Below are 20,164 nucleotides of genomic sequence, written 5' to 3'. Positions count from 1 at the left end.
CCCAATGCTAGTCTGACAACCAAATCTGGCGATACTACCGAGCCTACTGAGGTAAAAGGTATATATACGGTAATATACATACTTTTTTTTCACTCTCTATCAAATGTCTTTGCCAAAAAATAGCCGATCTACAAGCTCACAACGCGCGCGTTGTGAGCTTATAGATTTGCAATTTTTTGGCAAATATTCCGCCCCAGAAAGATAATGGATAATATTAATTTTGATTATCGTCACAATAATCGTCCCATCCCTGGTCAGTACCTGGTCAGAGTCCTGGTTGCTTGCAGCCAGCTGTCTGAAGTGATCCAGGAGCTTCTTGTTGAGAAGTCTGATGGCTACTCCGTCTGGGACGTCATCACCCTCCTCTTCCTCTTCCTGGCCTTCGTCCTCGGCCAGGCCCTTGTACTTCAGGGTCAACAGCTCACCTGGACGCAGTGGTGGGTGAGGTATATATTTTTATTTAAAATGTTTACATTTTTGTAAAGGAATCTGATAATCTGATAATACAAATCTGTAAGACAATATATGGGTAAATTCTCCTTCTACAACTCTGCCACCCAGGTGTGGAACTCCTTGACTACTTCCTTTAAAACATTTACTGTAGATTCCGAGAAAAAGCTGTTTCTTTGCATCAGCAATGATTATGAATAGGAGCCTATGGAGACGCTCCATGATGCTGGCGGCCGAGTTGCATCGTGGGATATGTAGTCTTTTCGCTCACCAGCCGCTACTGCGGCACCTGTTTACCTGGTAATGCATGGTAACCAGTTATCACGTTCCTGGACGAGATTGGCACAGGAAGTGTTAAGACAGTACTGTATATGTCGAAACCTCCACTAGATCTCACATTGGATTTCTCCGTTCTTCTTTTTCACTTCATAAAATCACAATGATCAACTTAACCCTTTAAAACCGGGAAAGCATCTGTGCCATTGTAGTACATTAAATACTGTAATTTTACAGTACAATTTTGAGTATTTGTACTTTACTTGAGTATTTCCCATTTTTTATAATTTCATTTTAAATACTTCTGCGCCACCACTGGCTGAGGTTTACACCGCAGCAATGGCGGCGGTGCTCTCTAAAGGCACGCACTTAGGAAAACGGTCTATAGGCCTACTGTGTGATGTGCAAACAACAGGCAGCCCCCAGTCCCCCAAAAGAAAAACACTTCCAGCTCACCTCTATGATTGTAGAGAGAAATGCTGTGTGTGTGTGTGTGTGTGTGTGTGTGTGTGTGTGTGTGTGTGTGTGTGTGTGTGTGTGTGTGTGTGTGTGTGTGCGTGCGTGCGTGCGTGTGTGCGTGCGCAGGCGTGCGTGTACCAGTGAGTTTCCTCCTGATCCTCTGTCTAGCAGAGTGCTTCCAGCGGCTGCAGGTGTACGACGCCCATCGGACCACCGCCTTCACTGCCACCGCCGAGCCCGAGGACACCTTCCTGGAGGTCCCCCCTTTCCTGGGCGTCCCCGCTGTCCCCTCTGTCCTGGGGGTCCCCCCCTCTGCCACCGAGCCTGAGGACACCTTCCTGGTCTGGGGACACACAGCTGGACCCTCTGTCTGGAGATACACAAACACACACGGACCTAATCATCAGTACAAGACCGATGGGAGTTGCTCTGGTGTCTGGCCGGGTGCAGTGGTTCTCAACCTCTGGGTCGGGACCCCCAGGAGGGTCCCCAAACTATGCACATTTCTAAAGTGACAATTTAAGGACTTTTTAATACCTCTAAAACGACAAACAAATTAAACATTGGCCAAATTGTCTAATATTAGAGGCAGAAATTGTGAAAATAGCCGATCTACATGCTCACAACACCTCACGTTGTGAGCATCGCTATTTTCACAAAAGAACCATGTTATACAAAATGTAATGCCTCAACTCTTAGTGCTCGTCAGGGTGGGGGGGGGGGGGTCCCCAGTTCAAATATGATCTCACCTGGAAAGAGACTTCGTCCAGCTCCAGTGCTGGGTTGTCGGAACCCCCCCTGGAACCCCCCCGACCTGAACGTTTGTCCTTAGCCATGTTGTCTCTGATGACAGCCGCTCAGATCATAACTTAGAAGGTTCAGTAGAACCCCAAAACAACTGTCTCTCTGGCTCCAATGGAAATCTGTTCTGCTGTCTCTCTGGCTCCAATGGAAAGCTGCTCTTCTGAAGGAAGAGTCCAGTTGTCCTCTCAAACACAAACAATGTTCCTCTGTGAATGTTGTCGTATGTCTTGTTGTGAGGGACAGTCTTTCTTCTGCCCAGTTTGGACTGTGATCCACTGTGTTTAAGCCAATCATGACTGACAATGTATCACCGTTGTTCGCTGGGCAGAAAACCTTGTATATATCGCACACACTTAAACTTGTTATGTGTTTTTATTTTTCATAAATGAAAGCTGTACTACATCATAACACAAGATCGAGTGTCGCACAAAGGTGGAGACAAACAAAAGCTCAGAAGCTCAGAGCTATACAAGCTTGTTTTTATAATAATAAAAGAAAAATGGCTGTGGACATACAAGGTTTCCACCCGGTCAGAGACGATATCACGTCCCATAAAAGGCCATAAAACTCAGCTTTAATCAGAGCAGAGCAGAGTTCACTTCATGTCAAGGTGTCGTATGTTGCTGCAGTGTTTGGGTCATGTTGTTTACTTTGTATTCTGTTAGTACATGTAGGCTACTTGAGTAATGTAAATTAAAACACTAATGATAAAAAAAATATCGGCCAGGGGGCCCTCGCGGGGTTAATCCGTCCATGGGTAACGGTGCTAAGTCGGCTCATGCGAGGGGGCTGAAATTTCAAAAATAGCAGACCTCCAAGCTCACAACGCGTCGCTTGGAGGTTGGCTATTTTCAGTGCTTGATACCACTCTGAACTAAGCATAATCAAGTGCACACTGGAGATGTGGCGTAACAGCATGGATTTATACACAGAGAGGGCAATTCTTTCAACATAAGGAGGAGAGTTTGGACAAGGCAATTATCTTGAATGCTGCCTTCAGGTATGGCTTGGAAAGAGGACATTTGCATTTCTTTCACCATAGTAAAAACCGCATTCGTGGTCTACGGACGGAAGAGAGAGGCAGGAAGTGAAGGAAGTCACTGGTTTGAGCGCATGCGCATTCTCTTCTTTTTACTGGTTTTCCAGTGCCACCTGTAGGCCGGGCATATGAACTACAGCATTTTGCATTACATGGTGCATTCCGTGTAAATGCAGACAATATGAGCCAATGCGAGGTGTAAAGGCGATCTCATTTTGAAAACGAATCCAAAATGAGATCGGCAGCGCCGCCGTCTAATAAGGGCCTAAAGGGCACCTTTTTACAAACAGATAAAAGGGCAGGGGCTCAAGCCCCCTTTGATGTCTATGTGTGCTGCACGTGCCTGGACTCAAGTATACTTGGGGTTGAGTACTTTGTCCACCACTTATCTGTGCAGTGTGCAGTAAGCTGACCAGGAAGAGTGGAACGGACTCCCCATCCATCCCCATGGTGCGCGCCTGCATGGGGTGGCCGACAGCCAAACTTATGAGAGAAACTCGTGAGAGAGAAAGACACTGGCTGCGTCTCAGGTCCTTATTCTGATCTGTCCTATTTCCTATATCCTAGCTTCTACAGGAAGTAGAAGTCAGTCAGACATTTTTTTCTCTTATACCTGTTCGAAGGACTTAGGAAATAGGATCAGGAGGCATCAATGAGGAGGTAGGACGTAGGAAACCTTAATGCTTCCTTCCGCCCCTCCAGCTGACAATAGAACGCCCCTACAAGGGAGTTGGCCTATCACCTGTGATCATCAGAAATGGACGTTGCACGACATGACACTTCAGAGGAATTGACGTCCCCTTCTCTAAACAAAGGTTCATCCTTTCCTCTCTCCTCTTCTATGTTTCCTCAGTGGAAGGGACTAACATACCAGGAAAGGATGCAAGTGTAAGAAATAGGATTTCATTAAAGGACCTGCAGCAATGTGGAGGTACGGCGAAACAACCCCGGACCGGACGCCAAACCGGCCCCACCATGAACACAGTCAGGATTCAGCTGAACCACACATATCCACCATTATATCCCGGGAGATGGAGTCACGAGTCACGACACTGATTGAGACGACAGTGTTCTGATGACGATACACACAAAAGAACAGTCAAGATCACAACCATTAATCCCAGCATGGTTCTGCCAGCCGGTCAATTTAGGCTACCACATCCCTGTTACGATCCCCACTCGCTCTCCATTTCCTCGACTTTTATACTTGGTTGCATGCCTGCGTCACACACAGAAAATAGCACATCTGTACAAGCTCACATGACAAACTAGCAATTAATTAACTTAGGATATAAATAGGCTATAAAAGAAGTGAACAACAACAATCTATGCCAAACATCCTCAACGGCATTCTGTGGGATAATGGTCCTGAAGCATAATATACTGCTGTATGATTAGAGACACATGATAACTTTGATCTGGGCCCTTCTGCTAATGTAGTGATTTTCAACAATTGCAAGGAGCCCAAGTTTGATATGTCAGTCTGTCTGTCTGTCTGTCTGTCTGTCTGTCTGTCTGTCTGTCTGCATTTGAACTCAGAAAGACTTTGCCGTCAATAAGAGCAGTACATCTACTCTATTTCTTAAGTCTTTGAAATCATAAAAGATAGGAAAGAAAACAGTAAATGGACCACAAAAATCCCATAATAGGACTATGTTGCCAACAGCTGCAGCATTGTAATCAAAGTGTTAACTACTACAGTGGTTCTCAAAGTGGATTCCAGGGACTCTGTGGGTTCCTTTAGGGGGCTCTAAATTGACCCATACAAGTCTGTAACTCTGACAGTGTACAAATGGAACCAAATGGACCCTAAAGCCTCGATCAGAGTCGGGTCGCGCGGTGTAGTGCGGTGTAGTCTTTTTGAGTCATAAAACTACAACGTTAACGCTCAAAAAGACTACACCGCACTAACCCGACTCTGATCGAGGCTTAACGGGTCCATTTGGTTCCATTTGTACACTGTCAGAGTTAAGAGGAGACCTTGAAATGTGAACATTTGAGAACCACTGAACTAACTACCGTACATAGAGCCTACATGTGCAGTATGCACGGACACCGGTGCTACAACAAGCCAAGCAGAGGTTGGGAGAGAGCTTAGTCTGCCCTGCATCTGGTTTAATCACAGGCATGATTGATTAATCATTAGACTGTAACTTCACATTTTATTTAGCGATTCCAGTGGAGAGCAGTTCAACATCTATTAAGAGAGGCCACACTCAAATTAAATAAAAGTCTAAAAGTATTGTGGTCAGTAGAGGCCGGGGTAAAGAATGTCTTTGTAGATATTGAATTATCATATTCATATGAAATACTTCATGACATGTAGAGAATATTCTTCATAAATAATCAATGAGGCTGCCCGTGCGGCAGGGGTTTGCATGCAGAAACTCATTTGCTTTAGTCTACTGCACTTAGAGATAAAATAAATGTTTGCACACCGTAGCTTCCCTTTTTGCATATTTATTTTTGGTACCCGAGTGGTCTGAGCTCAGCCTCAGGTGGTACCAAAAATAAACCAAAGTTTCCTGCCCAGCCCAGCCCAGCCCCACACTGCCCCTGTTGAATGTCAGTGGTGTTAAATAACTAAGTACATTTACTTAAGTGCTGTATTTAAGTACAATTTTGAGGTATCTGTACTTTTCTTGAGTATATCCAGTTTTCAGTACTTTTACTTCTATTCCACAACATCTCTGATCCCAATATTGTAGCCTACTTTTACTACAATTATTTAAAAATGTGAGTTACTACATGTAGTTACTTTGCAGATTATATCATTAATCCACTTTGGCCCTATTTTATACCTAGGCTATTTGAAAATAGTTGATCTAAAAGCTCACGCTTCGCAACGTGAGCTTGTAGATCTGCTTTTTTCAAACATTTTGTACTTTCACTTTTGGTACTTTAAGTTTTGATGCCAAAACCTTTGTACTTTTACTCAAGTATATTTTGAATTGCGGACTTTTACTTGTAACAGAGTATTTCTATTGCAGTATTGATACTTTTACTCAAGTAAGACATGTTCTTTTTCCACTGAATGTACAGTTTTCTCCTATGCCTCTTTCCTCAAGGTTTTTTGTCTTCAGTTGAGATTCTTAATTCTCATCTCCCCCTCACTCTCCATCTCATAATGAGTCCAGTGACTCTCTGATGAGTCCTTCTACAGTAGTACTACTGATCTAGTGATCATTTGTAAAGACCAATATATTATTTTGTGAAATAAACAGCTTTTTAATATTGTATTTATTTATTTAATTCACTGATTGTTATACTATGCATAAAAATAATAGTAACTACGTTAATAAAGAAAGAAAATATTTCCGTAGTACTTAAAATCATTGATTTATTTGATGGCTTTCCTTCCTGCCTTGACCTTTTGTGACCTCAAAATATTGGAACGCCAAAGGTCAATGTCCTTGCCAATAAAATGATTAAATTCCAGGCCTGTTTGTTTATTGAAATCTTTAATGAAATGCAAGTTCACAACTGGGATTCATTATCATTAAGGTCATCCCTTCTGTCATTTTATGGACATTTGCATATTTTTCCAGAAGTGTTTTTGTAGGGTAGGCTTCTGAAAGTGGTTAAAGGGCGCCATCTGGCGGATATAATGAATATTGGTTTGAACTGGTCCAGTTCCTATTCCAAGTTGTAACCAGTGCCATCCGGTCTAGAGCCCGCCTACTGTACAAGCACGCGCACAGCCGCACACCGAGCCACGCAATCCCTTTCGCTTTTTAAATAAACTTTATTGAAAATTTTGCAGGTTTTACAATCATTTCAAGCAATCAAACAGGCATATGAATACAGTCATTTTAAGCAGTACAAAAAGGCATATGAAAACAATCATACAGTAATTACACAATTACAATTACAATTTTACATTGAAGCCAAAAATATAAAATAGAAAAATATAGAATATAGTTTTTTCTTTTTTTTTAACAGTACTTTTTAAAGTGCCAAAAGGTGCCATGGCTTGAGTATTCTTTGTTTTGAGTCCAGTGTTCTTTGCCTTTTCAGTTCAGTTCTTATCTGCTTGAATACAACTTCCCCAGATATGGATTCCTGGTGAATCACCATGGCACATCTAGTGTTCCACAACTTGTTTACCACAGTGCAAATCACAGACCAATAGAAGTCATGATCCATAGCAGACATTTTTTCCTCAAACACACCATACATAACAGCGTTATAAGTCACCTTGATTTTAAAACCGATGAGTGCCATCTTCCCCCAGACATATCTTGACCTCTGGCAGTCTACAAGCAGGTGTTCTATTGACTCATCGTCATTACAATTTCCCATTGGACATTTCACCGTTGTCACAAAGCAGCTCCATTTTACAACTGCTCTAACAGCTAGCCTCCTAACAGAGACAAGCCACATTACATCCCTCTTTTTTTCAGATAGGTTTTTGCTCCATATATTTTTCAAGCACACCTGTTTCTGCACATCATCGAGACCACCATACAGATCATCACAAATAATAGAATAAATATGTTTACTGGACATTTCGATCCAGTCAATGTTCAGGTGTTCAGAGTTGGATAATAAATCCCCATACATTAATTTATAATAAGGTACTGAGCTCCTTGCCCTACCCTTCTTTTTGGACCAGCTTAAAACCTCTCCAATCCACAGAGCTTTCCTTTTAAAACCAGATGCAACATTTTTACAAAAAGAAATTTCTAGTTTGAGCCCAAAGTCCACAGCCCCCAGCCCCCCTTTCTTTTTACTTTTATAGAGCAGGTCTCTTTTTGTCACCTCTCTGGTGGTTCCCCAAATAAAGTTAACCAACGTTTTATTAATTTTTTTCAGAGTCTGGTCCTTGGGAGGAAAAATTGTTGCTAAGAAAATCACCTTAGAAACAATAAAAGACTTAATAATAATTTTAGTTCTGTAACAACAGGATTTGTTTTCCCATTTGTTTAATAACTCAATCCCTTTCCGTATCCGCTCACTGCTTCTCTCTACACCGGATCTGCAGCCTGAAAGAACAGCGAGTGGCTTGGCAGCGAACATGCATTTTATGAGGAAGCCATTGTTTTTGTGTAACTGAACGTTTTGTAAGTGATTCTTGCCGTTTCCTTCCTTCAGATATTATAGTTTTACTTACACGTAAACGAACGAAACTGACGATAATGGTCAGTCAGAGCCTAGGGTAAATCCGGGTAAATCTGATTCTAGCTCAGCCCTGAGCCCGGCTAACTGTTAGCAGGGCTAGCCTAGCCACGTAAACAAAGCAGTTGCTGGTGATGAATTGTGATACATTTAACCATGCTTATAACCATATTCCATATAACATTTTCTTTAAAGATAATGACGAGTAGGACATTCTTCAGAGCGTTTAACTTTAGGTTGACTATTATTTTTAACGTTACACAATCCGTTTTGACCATAGAGTATATATAAAAGGTTTTGACCCGACTGGCTGCTGCTCTTATGTGTTGCAGTTGCGTCGTCATGCCGGTAGATGGTGGCAGAGAGGAGCAGGTGTCCTCCTCCTTGCTGTCCAGTCCAGTGACAGTGAGCGCTGCCTCTTCTCTCAGCCTGGCTGCAGAGACCGAGGAGGAGGATGGGACCACCAGAGGCTCCGGGACCAGCCAGGAGGCTGACACCAACCCCGAGGCCGCCGCTGCAGCGCACCCCGACAACACTGGGGAAGGTAAAGCCACCGCCACACAGTAGGAGTTGTAAAGAGTGGAACTCCGCTGTGTACAGCATGCAATTCCTGCCATACCTTTGAACTTTGACACTTGAGAGGCTAACGGGAGAGTCAACAAAGTGCCGTTCTTCCGTCGTTTAGGTCTGTCCCATTGGTTAGTGCCTATCACTACCGGGTGACAGTTGAGCAGTGCTGAACCAAAAGGACATGTATTCAATTCAACCCTTGTGCACGGCTGCACGCGACCCCGCAATGGCACAATGACGCTTCGGTTGTCGTCCTAACGCCACTTCCGGGTTATTCCCTTAACATGGGGCGGCAGTGGCTCGGGGGTAGTGTTGCCGTCTTAGAACATGGAGGGTTCCCAGTTCTATCCCGGGCTCCCGCAGAGTTTGTGTCGAACTTGTCGAGGAGTCCTTGAGCAAGACTCTGAACCCCTAGTTGCTCCCGGCAGTGAGCAGGTTGGTGCCTTGATGGTTTCCTCTGCCATCGGTGTATGAATGTGTGTGTGAATGGTTGAATGTAATGCACACACACTCTTTAAAGCACCTTGGATAAAGGTGCATACTCCACTTTTAGAGCCTAATTTATTTCGGTTCGTGTCACAAAATCTCGGCAGCACCAAACAGCCAAATCAATGACTTTATACCACTGATATGTAGTAAAACGTATTGTTTTTTAGTTTAGCTCTTTGTTTGCATTTTAGTTATAAATGTTATTGACATTGAACATTTATGGCTTAAAGGGGAATTTCACTTGAATACACTCCTGTTCTGGGGTAATGTTCACATCTACGCTGGCTTTTGTGAGTGCAGTTTTTATGTTGCTTGAGACATTTGTTATTCATTTGATCAAACACACCCCATCCTTTATAAGCCCATTCAACTTCAAACTCTGCATTTATCCACAATCTATTCAATCTATTGTAAACACACACGTCCCTGCTTCGGTTGACTGATTGCGACCGTAGGTCGCACTTACTACAGAAAGCTCCACCAGGTGTCCGTCTGTCCGTCCGTCCGTCCGTCACACACGTTTTGCCCTGCTCATATCTCGGCAACCGTTGCCCCGATCCATGCCAGCTTTTGCACACACACTCCTTGCCTGCCAAACTACAACCTCCAAGGACCCCCGGAGCTCCAGGGACCCCCAAGTCCCTGGGGGACCCCCTGGTGTAAAAAAAGTTCCCTCCGTGACTCACGTCACACATCACACTTTTGCCCTGCTCATATCTCCGCAACCGTTGCCCCGATCCATGCCCCCTTTTGCACACACACTCCTTACCTGCCAAACTACAACCTCCAAGGACCCCCAGAGCTCCAGGGACCCCCAGCTCCCTCGGGGACCCCCAAGTGTAAAAAATGAGCACATGTGCAAAAATTACCAAATGACCACCCCAACGGGGCTGCTCACGGGGAATTCCCGGGGACCACCCACTCCTGGTGCTCCAGAACGGATGCAAAAGTGGTGGCGCCCCCAGTGGAGGACCCCCTGCCACTGCAGCTCACATAAAATGCCGTAACTCGGGCTAGGAGCGTCCGGGAGAGCCGGGGCCGGTACCTATTCGTCCGCCAAGGCAACGCGGACACCCCACCCCTCATTTCTCACATGGCCCTCTTCTAGCGCCACCTACAGGCCGATTTTTAAAACACATTTTTGGCCACTGCTCCTACAGTTGTTGCCCTAAAATCACGAAAATCACTACACAGTATGTCTACACTCATGTCATCAACATAGATCAGGAAGTCTTTGGAAAAACACATTTTTGCCCTATTTGTGGAGATAAGTGACCTACGGTCGCTTATCTCCCGATTAGGGAGTCTTACTGGTATTGTCCTTCCAATGAACGACCTTAATCTTTTGATTTGTTATTTCTCTATGTTAATAATTTACAGTGCTAGTGCTTTCCTTTACAAACGCAGGAAGTAGACCCACCCAAGTTAGATTGGGATCATTCAGTTTTTTTGTCATCATTACTTACATTTGTAACCGTGGTAGGGATGGGCAAGATAATCGATATCAAAATATTTTATTTCCCAATACTGTCGATACTGGATACAGGCTTAAAAAAAATAAAAAAAATAAAAATCCCATGCATAGAAAGAAAGTTGAACCAATGGTAGAAGTCTGGTCCTGACACTCCGCTCCTAGATGTCACTATACTATAGATAGTTCACCTTACAGTGATTCATATATATATATATATATATATATATATGATGATATATATATAATGAATATCACAATTTATTTCGCAATACATCCCAAGTGATACGTCGCGATACGTATCGTACCAGTAAGGCTCCCTAATAGGGAGATAAGCGACCGTAGGTCACTTATCTCCACAAATAGGGCAAAAATGTGTTTTGCCAAAATCTTCCTGATCCATGTTGATGACATGAGTGTAGACATACTGTGTAGTGATTTGCGTGATTTTAGGGCAAAATCTGTAGGAGCAGTGTCCAAAAATGTGTTTTTAAAAATCGGCCTGGAGGTGGCGCTATATGGGAGAGATTCATGTTGATGGGATGAGTGTAGACATACTGTGTACCGATTTGCGTGATTTTAGGGCAAAAATTGTAGGAGCAGTGTCCAAAAATGTGTTTTGCAAGAATCGGCCTCATGGTGGCGCTAGAAGAGGGCCATGTGAGAAATGAGGGGTGGGGTCTCCGCGCCGGCAAGGCGGACGAATAGGTACCGGCCCCAGCTGTCCCGGTCGCTCCTAGCCGGAGTTACGGCATTTTATGTGAGCTGCAGTGTAGGGGGTCCTCCACTGGGGGCGCCACCACTTTTGAATCCGTTCTGGAGCACCAGGAGTCGGTGGTCCCCGGGAATTCCCCGTGAGCAGCCCCGTTGGGGTGGTCATTTGGTCAGTTTAGCACATTTGGTCATTTTTTACATCTGGGGGTCCCCCAGGGACCTGGGGGTCCCTGGAGCTCCGGGGGTCCTTGGAGGTTGTAGTTTGGCAGGTAAGGAGTGTGTGTGCAAAATTTGGCATGGATCGGGGCAACGGTTGCGGAGATATGAGCAGGGCAAGAGTGTGACGTGTGAGGTGTGACAGACAGACTGACGGACTTACACTTGAGGTGTGACGGACTGACGGACGGACTTACACTTTGTGCAGGGTTTGATAGTAAATGCGACCTATGGTCGCAATCATGAGGTTCTCAGACTTCTCACCAATACACCCATCCCTAAATCGTAACGGCCCTAGTGACGAATCAGACCTTGTGTGCGTTTGTTTTTAAATCCCTGGTGAATGTGCCACCCCCCAGGTGGCAAGCGGCCTGGTGCCTCCCTGGTGCAGATCGACCGGCAGCGCATCCAGGCGGCGTGCGCCAGCTCCGGGGCGGCGGAGCTGCAGGGGCTGGGCGTGGCCGTGTACGACCAGGACGTGCTGGAGCAGGGGGTGATGCAGCAGGTGGACCAGGCCATACAGGAGGCCAGTCAGGCTGCTGCCGCAGCCGAGGCCCAGAAGGAGTACCGCTCCCTTCTGGACGACGTTCGGTAAGGGACACGGTGGTGGGGGAAGCATTTTTGACTTTACCCATTTAGGCCTAGAATTATTGAATGCTTTAACCAGTGAAAAATAGCAGATGTACAAGCGAGCTTGTAGATCTGCTATTTTTGAAAAAGTTGTGAAAATGTGTGCAAATCTTTGAATGTATGTATTTTCAAAGCGAATGTTTGTAACTCAGATTTAGCTTCTGGGTGGTGCCTGGAACTAAATATTTTGAGATGGGGGTCTGTGGCCAAATAAATATCATTTTGGGGGTCCTTCACATGAAAAGGTTTGAGAACCACTGTCATGGTAGTCTCTCAAGAACAGACTAACTGAGCTCCAGTTAAATGAAAAGGACCTTTTCTTTGACGATGGCTGGCCAGATTGCTGACATAGAAACATAGGTTTTTCAAAAGAAACCTTAGAAGGATTCAAAAGACACTTATAGAATCGGGTCAAAATTCTAATTTTCACAATTTTTCAAAAATAGCAGATCTACAAGCTCGCAGCGCTGTGAGCTTGTATATCTGCTATTTTTCAATATTTAAAGCATAAAATAATGATACACAATAATGTGTACCCGTTCTACGTAGTAGTTCACTCCCAAAATGAAATGTTTCTATTGATTAGTCGTGCCATGGAGACTTGAGTTCAATAATATTTTTTTTGTATTCGTCGCATTCCTAAGACAACAAAAAAAAAAAGATTTAACCATCTCACCCAAATGCATTCGGGTCCCCATCCAGGCCCATTCATTTGGGTCCCCAATCAGAATCAGTGGGGGTAAATTTACTATATGGAGAAAAAAGCTGACAAACAGCCAAAAAGATCAAGCACATCCAGAGCCATATAGGATGGGTGCTGGACTAAAGGTAATCAACAAAAGTCTGCACACCAAATTTGCAGTTCCCAATGTAGAGCTTTACTGTGGTAACGTTTCGAGCTGCATGGCTCTTCCACAGACCTTCACAGACAAGCTCTACATTGGGAACTGCAAATTTGGTGTGCAGACTTTTTAATCTTTTATGGTAAATTTACTATAATAAGTTTTTGTCTTGGGAATGCAACAAATACAAAAAATCTTTATTGAACTCAAGTCTCCATGGCATGACTAATCAATAGAAAAAAAGTCATTTTGGGGGTGAACTACTCCTTTAAGTAAAAGTATCAATACTGCAATGTAGAAATACTCTGTTAGGGCACCAAAGTATGGCTGCCAGCTGATAAGCGGATTCTCATTGAAATGCATCGTCAGAATCCGCTTATCAGCAGGCAGTCATACTTTGGTGTGACCGTACCCTAACAAGTAAAGGTCAGAATTCAAAATGTACTTGATTAAAAGTACAAATATATTGGTATGAAAATGTACTCAAAGAGATTTTATGCAGAATGTTCCTTTTCAAGTTCTCAAATGTATAAAAATTGTGAGCTTGTGGATCATCTATTTTCAAAGGGCCAAAATGTACATTATATATATAATACTGAAGTTAACGTATGCTTTATTATTATAATCTACAAAGTCACTAACTTAAGTTTTCAATGTAGTGGAGTAAAAGCACAATATTTGGATCCGAGACGTAGTGGAGTAAAGGTAAAAGTATTGGAAATTGGAATTACTCAAGTAAAGTACAAATAACTAAAACTTGTACTTAAAGGGGTACTGTCACATAAAGGGGTTGAGGGGCAGATTACACTGTGACATGAGCTTCTCTGAAAACGGTCTGAAACAGTCTGAAGCTCATGTCACAGTGTAATCTGCCCCTCGCCCCCCAACAACAGCTGACCAGTACAGTAAGTAGTCATACAGTCAGGCTATACAGACAATTAATTTGATTAACTTATAATTGCGCATCCCCACAATGACAAGTTAATACAAATATTAACTTGTTTTTTAAGATGATTCTTAAAGTGACAGTAACCCTTTAGGTGACAGGCCCCCTTTAAATACAGTACTTAAATGTACTTAGTTACTTTACACCACTGATGAGGGAAACTGTCTGATACTTGGGAGTAAGAAAAGACTAGAATGCAGTAAAGCCCTTAAACTTCCGACAGTACATGCACTTCAGATGACAGACATGCCGATAATGCATTGATCCTAAGGGCTAAGTGCTAAGAGTTTCTGTTTACTGCAATTTTTGGGGAGGCAGAATCGATAGTCTCCTGCAGATACTGCCATTTGTGGGCTGATCACTCAACGTTTACAGTGTAAAATTCCACTGAGCCATTCAAAAATTATACTGAAGTAATTGTGCCAATTACTGTGCAATTTCTTTGCAGTAAAAACTCATTAACCACTCTCACTATTCGTCGTGACGTACATACAGTATATAGGGACTTATTAGCTCTGGTCCATAGCGCTAGACAAGTTCTCCTTAACTCATTGCATGCCAGGCCCGATAGTCCCGAGATTATTTCAATGTCTTTCCCTGCCAGGCCCGATAGTCCCGAGATTATTTCAATGTCTTTCCCTGCCAGGCCCGATAGTCCAGAGAATTTCCCGTTTTTGAAAAAAAAAAAAACTTTTTTTTGACCCCAAAAAATGTAGTAGGCATGATAGCAATCGCGAAATTGCATGTTTAACCCCCATAGCAACCCCATCTTTCAAACATGGCAGCCATCTTTGTTTACATTTTAGGAAAACATAATGGCTGCTAACTCATGAATGCCTGAACGGATTTCCATTCGGATTTTTTTGTTTGAAAACTGTGAGCAATGTGGACACACGTGGTGCATTATCTAGGCATGGGTGTGCATGATCCGTGCACTATGAATTACATGGAAGTCTATGGAGACAGGGGCATATGAGAGTACGAAGGTATTGTTAAATGGCATGTGTTGTATGTGTTAACGCTATGATACTCTACATCCGTCCGTCAGAGGCAAAGCCTGCGGTCCTTGACGTCTGGTCCAAAAATAACAAAAAGTGTTTTGCTACTCGCCAAAACAAAGGTATCGGTTGCGAGTTGAAAGCTTACTGTACTTAGTGGACCTTGTCTGGGCCCCCCACCACATGCCTAAAATAAAAATTTAGGGCGAAATAAAAAATAATCCACCAGAAGGAGACTCCATTTCTTCTAGTTTTTTGCTATGTGTCCTCGCCATCACGGTGCCAACTCACTACCGTCGCGTAGGTCAGAGGACCGCATTAACAGAGCATTAGTCCCGTTGGGTGTTATTCGGCTCTGCAACGTTGGTAGCGCTGTTTCGTAAAAACAGTCTTCAACCAGTGTCTCCGTCCGGTAGATACATTTTCATTTCGGCCTAGATATGCGTGTGGTGGGGGGCCCAGACTGCGTCCACTAAATATAGTAAACTTTCTACTCGCCACAGATACCTTTGTTTTGGTGAGTAGCAAAACAGTTTTTGTTATTTTTGGACCAGACGAGAGGGAGCGAAGGCTGTGCCTCGGCCAGAAAGATGTATCATAGTGTTAAGGAGAACTCCTCCAATGCTATTGACCAGAGCTATGGGCTTATATGGTTAAAACAAAGAATTGGTTGTTGTTTCAGAATATGCATCAGCAAATATACCCAGAACATTGTACTACAAATAACGGGAGGAGAAAAAACTGTCCTCAGTCACACACAAAAAACTGTAAACAAATCATATTGCTGACTGCGTGTTTCAGGTCTGTTACCACGGCTCTAAAACACATCAACAAGATCTTAGAACAGCTGAGTCCCTACGCCGCCTCTAGCAAGGACATCAGAAGGAAGATCGAGTCTGTCAAGCGTCAGAAAGAGAATAAGGTATGAGTCACTGCATGTGAAGGCATGTTCCATTATAACAGTACCTGAATAATGATGTCTCACTAATGGAGCTTTGTACAGTACCATACCAGCTCTGCTCTACTCTACTCAACTCTTCTAGCTTTACTTAACGTTTCCACTGCAGATAGGATCCCCTTCACCTGTAGCTGGACGTCATAGTGGCATCCAACCCTCTGCGTAGGAGACCGCTAAACATCGCTGAAAATAAATCTAATGCTAACGTGCTAATCCTGTCAACAAAAGCGGTTCTGATACAATTTGTAGCTGATTAAATAGGCCATGCAATTAGTTAGTATTGATTAATTTCACTTTTACAACGTATAGTTTAAAAGTTCTTTAGGAATATTCGGGAGCCTCCGTGCTGTATAGGGGAGTATGTTGTCATGCATTGATGCTTGTGATGGTTCTCTCTGACCCAGTCCGTCTGCAGTGTTTTGGTATCTCTTGGAACCTCGACAGAGGTGATACGTACATAAAGTACGTCTTTTGCCCAATGAAAAAACTAAAGAAAACATATAGGTGTTTTATACAGGACTCCTTCAAAGCTGCACTAGAACAACAATGCCATTAGGGATGGGTTTCGTCTGCGATACTTATAATGGTATCGATCGCATGGCGTCGATACTATCGGGTATCGGTTCACGTAAAAATGAACGATACCTCGTTTCGATACTCTGGAACGCACCCCTGGCCGGTCGCATCTGTAACAGTTGGGCTACTGAGAGTTAAATGACTGCTTTAGTAGGCTACACTCGTTTATACTGTGGAAAATAGCCAACAATAGCCTATGTTTATTATTATGATGATTATCCAACGTCTATACTCTCCGCTCCGCCACACTGTGTGATCATCATTATCACCTCTGCTCTACCGCAGCAGCGAGTCACCACTCTTTCTGTGTTGAAGTTAAACTTAAATAAAAACTGTCAAAAATGGTATCGAAAAGGGTATCGTATCGAGGTATTGTATCGATTCAAAGGTGAACGATACCCATCCCTAAATGCCATATGAGACCATTTCCAATGATGAGCTTATACACCTTATGCGTACAGGAGAATCAGCTGAAGAAGATCCGGGCTAAACAGCGGAGACTACAGGCTGTCCTGGAAGTGGACGATGCCCTGAGAGCAGAGCTTCTAGCCGAGCTCCAAGCAGAGGACGATGGGGAGGAAGGTGAGTGTCAGCCGCTTTGTCGCTTTAGATTTGAACCGCTTTAACCATTATGTTATGCTTTAGCTATTGAAAAGTAGCAGATCTACAAGCTCAACAAGCTGCGAGCTTGTAGATCTGCTATTTTTTTTTTAATCGTGAAGTCTTTTTTTTGCGTCAGTGGTTCTCAAACTTTGTCATGTCAGGGACCCCTAGAATTATATGTATTTGGCCGCTGACCCCCGCCTATTAAATATTAAGCTCCCAGGAGCAAATATTTGAGTTACAAATGACATACTAAAGTATAAAATATTTCCTGGGTTAACACCACTGATGAAGTGAACCTAGTTACACAGGGTCACCTCCGTGTGACATTGTAGCAGTAGTGGCCCAGAGCCTCTGCCTAACATGTCCCCGGGCCAAGGGGAAATTCTCCTTTAGGCTAGTGGTCAAGGTGTTGGCTTTACCCCAGCATTACAACTGCACAATGGTAAAGATCCAGGCCCACACGAAGCCAGGTTTATCATTCATCGAAGTGTAAGTCAGGCTTAGTGCTGGATTTTACATGTGTCATAACCCTTTTCTTGGGGCTGACAATGGCGAGTGTAGTGTAGTGACACGGTTGTACGACAAAGCATCGATTTGACCCTGTATCGTCATTATCCTGTCTTGTTCTACTAGAACCGGGGCCGTCGACGCTGGGCAGCATGCTCATGCCATCCCAGGAGACGGAGTGGGAGGAGCTCATACGGACGGGCCAAATGACGCCGTTCGGAACGCGGATCCCTCAGAAGGTGGAGAAGGAGAAGGAGCCCCGGAAAGCGATGATGATGATGGAGAACTCGGCCTTTGACCAGTACCTGACGGACCAGGCCAAGTTGGCTACAGACAGGAAGAAGCCGGCGCCTCAGAAGAAGAAAAAGAGCCCCGAGGGGGTGGGAAAGAAAAGGAGCAATGGAACACTCGCCTCCCCAAAGGATAAAAAGCTGCAAAAACGTATGCGCAAGCTCCAGATAACCGCCCTGAAGGCCCACCCTAAGGCCCGGCCCAAGGCCGAACCACGGCCGCCGAAACCCCGGAGAAGGCCCCGTGCCGAGGGGGAGGGGACGGACAGCGAGGGGTCCGAGTATCTACCCAGCGACGAGGGCTTCGATCCCGACAGAGAGGCGAGAGAAGACATGGAGGAGGGCTTTGGGGGAAATGACGACGACGAAGAGTACGAGTTGAAGCCGTATAAGAGGAAGAGCGTGGGGAAAGGCCAGAGGAAACAGAAGAAGAGAGAGGAAAGTGAGGAGGAATACTGCCCCGACAGTTCAGAGGAAGAGCATTCTGGGAAGAAGGGGAAAAAAGAGCCGAAATGCAGAGATGATGGAGATTTGGATTCCTACAAACAAAGAATAAGGTAAGAGGCCCTTACTTTTCCTTATGGTTTTCGGTTTTAAAACCAGGTCATGTTTACTATAAGATAGTATTCTATTAATGCTTTTGCGCCTAAGATGTCCACACTCTACACGCGTCTCAACGCCTCCCCCAGGAGTGCCATGGCCCTGTTAAGACGCTCAAGATTTCCCATGATTCCTAGCGGAGTATTCCGCAGACATCCGGTCCGCATTGAGTCTGCATGCAAGCTAGCTGCAGAAACATGGATTTATCTCTGCTTCTTTTCCCATATGGCTTGTTTGGTCAAAACCGCGAGGCCTGTACACACAGGTCCTCGCGGTTGTATTGTTTCTTATCCACGTGAAAGAAAATACTTTGAATAGCGGAAATAGCTCATCTACAAGCTCTGCTGTTGTGAGCTTGAAGATATGCGATTTCTGCTTTTGTTGGCTAAATGATGCCAAAAATAGGGACCACACAAAGTTTAAAGAAAGGATATAGCCATATAGCCACATATGATCTGACTGAGTACCACATTTGGCCGTTAACTATGGAGCAACACATTTGTAATTGCAGTTTTGGTATTCTATTTTACTGTTGTTCTTTGTAGAGGGGAAACCAGTTGGTTACTGCTGGGCCCCATAGGGGCAGAGGGAGCGCTAATCCCAGATGAGATTGGCAGCTGTTTCTTGACTAAGCAAATTCTCTCCCACTCGCTCTGCTCTCACACTGCCCTAATTATCCGCCTGCACATGGCTTTATACACTCACTCACTGTAATGCTCAAATTAATGGAAGAGCAGCCCTAATGAGATTTCATATTTATAGCCGCCAAATAAATGGTGTTGGCATGTGTCCTTTTCTCTGCACTACTGCGATGGAATGTCAATTCGATGGCATTGACGGGGTTTGGACAGTGACGCCAGCTTAGACAAGCAATAATATTATTAGTGGGGGTTTGGGGGGGTGGTATTGTAGTTGTAGGCGGGGGTGTCAGAGAGGGAGAGAGAGAGAGGGAGAAAAGTGTAATTAACTGAACCAATGCTTAGTCTTGACTTAATTAGAGAGTGTGGTCTCCCAGGCCCAGCTAAAGGACCAGTTTTCATGGCAGGGTGACAGGACCAGACCCAAATGAAGATGGATTCTTATCCTCCACTCCGCACCTTTCTGGGGAGCTCCCTGTACTAATTGTCTGTATCAATCTTCATTTGCTGTGTGACGACTGTAACTCTAACTGCCTCTCTCTCTCTCTCTCTCTCTCTCTCTCTCTCTCTCTCTCTCTCTCTTTCTCTCTCTCTCTCCTGCTCCATTAACCCATTCAGAACGGGTACACATTTTGTGTATCATTATTTTATGCTTTAACTATTGAAAAATAGCAGATATACAAGCTCACTGCGAGCTTGTAGATCTGCTATTTTTGAAAAATTGTGAAAATTTGACCTGATTCTATAAGTGTCTTTTGAATCCTAAGGTTTTTTTGAAAAACCCTATGTTTCTATGTCAGCAATCTGGCCAGCCATCGCCAAAGAAAAGGTCCTTTTCACTTAACTGGAGCTCAGTTAGTCTGTTCTTGAGAGACTACTATGTCAGTGGTTATCAAACCTTTTCTTGTGAAGGACCCCCAAAATGATGTATTTGTCCACGGACCCCCATCTCAAAATATTTAGTTCC

General features: G+C 44.1%; 1 protein-coding gene across 1 annotated transcript in view; it reads left to right on the top strand.

The window, feature by feature from the left end:
* Positions 1-8,022: 8,022 nt before the first annotated feature.
* The window catches only part of ercc6 (excision repair cross-complementation group 6), a 44,546-nt gene continuing 32,404 nt past the window's right edge, over positions 8,023-20,164 (top strand). Inside the window, exons 1-6 of the mRNA XM_080739761.1 lie at positions 8,023-8,091; positions 8,479-8,690; positions 11,966-12,197; positions 15,824-15,944; positions 17,018-17,138; positions 17,796-18,516. Of these exons, the coding sequence (XP_080595887.1) occupies positions 8,489-8,690; positions 11,966-12,197; positions 15,824-15,944; positions 17,018-17,138; positions 17,796-18,516 (1,397 nt within the window). The 5' untranslated portion in view covers positions 8,023-8,091; positions 8,479-8,488. The remainder of the gene's footprint in view (positions 8,092-8,478; positions 8,691-11,965; positions 12,198-15,823; positions 15,945-17,017; positions 17,139-17,795; positions 18,517-20,164) is intronic.

Source organism: Nannobrachium achirus (assembly GCF_963921795.1).
Source record: "Nannobrachium achirus genome assembly, chromosome: 13".
Taxonomy (NCBI): Eukaryota; Metazoa; Chordata; class Actinopteri; order Myctophiformes; family Myctophidae; genus Nannobrachium; species Nannobrachium achirus.
The sequence above is the reverse complement of the archived record's forward strand: the minus strand, read 5'-3'. Positions and strand labels throughout refer to the sequence as shown.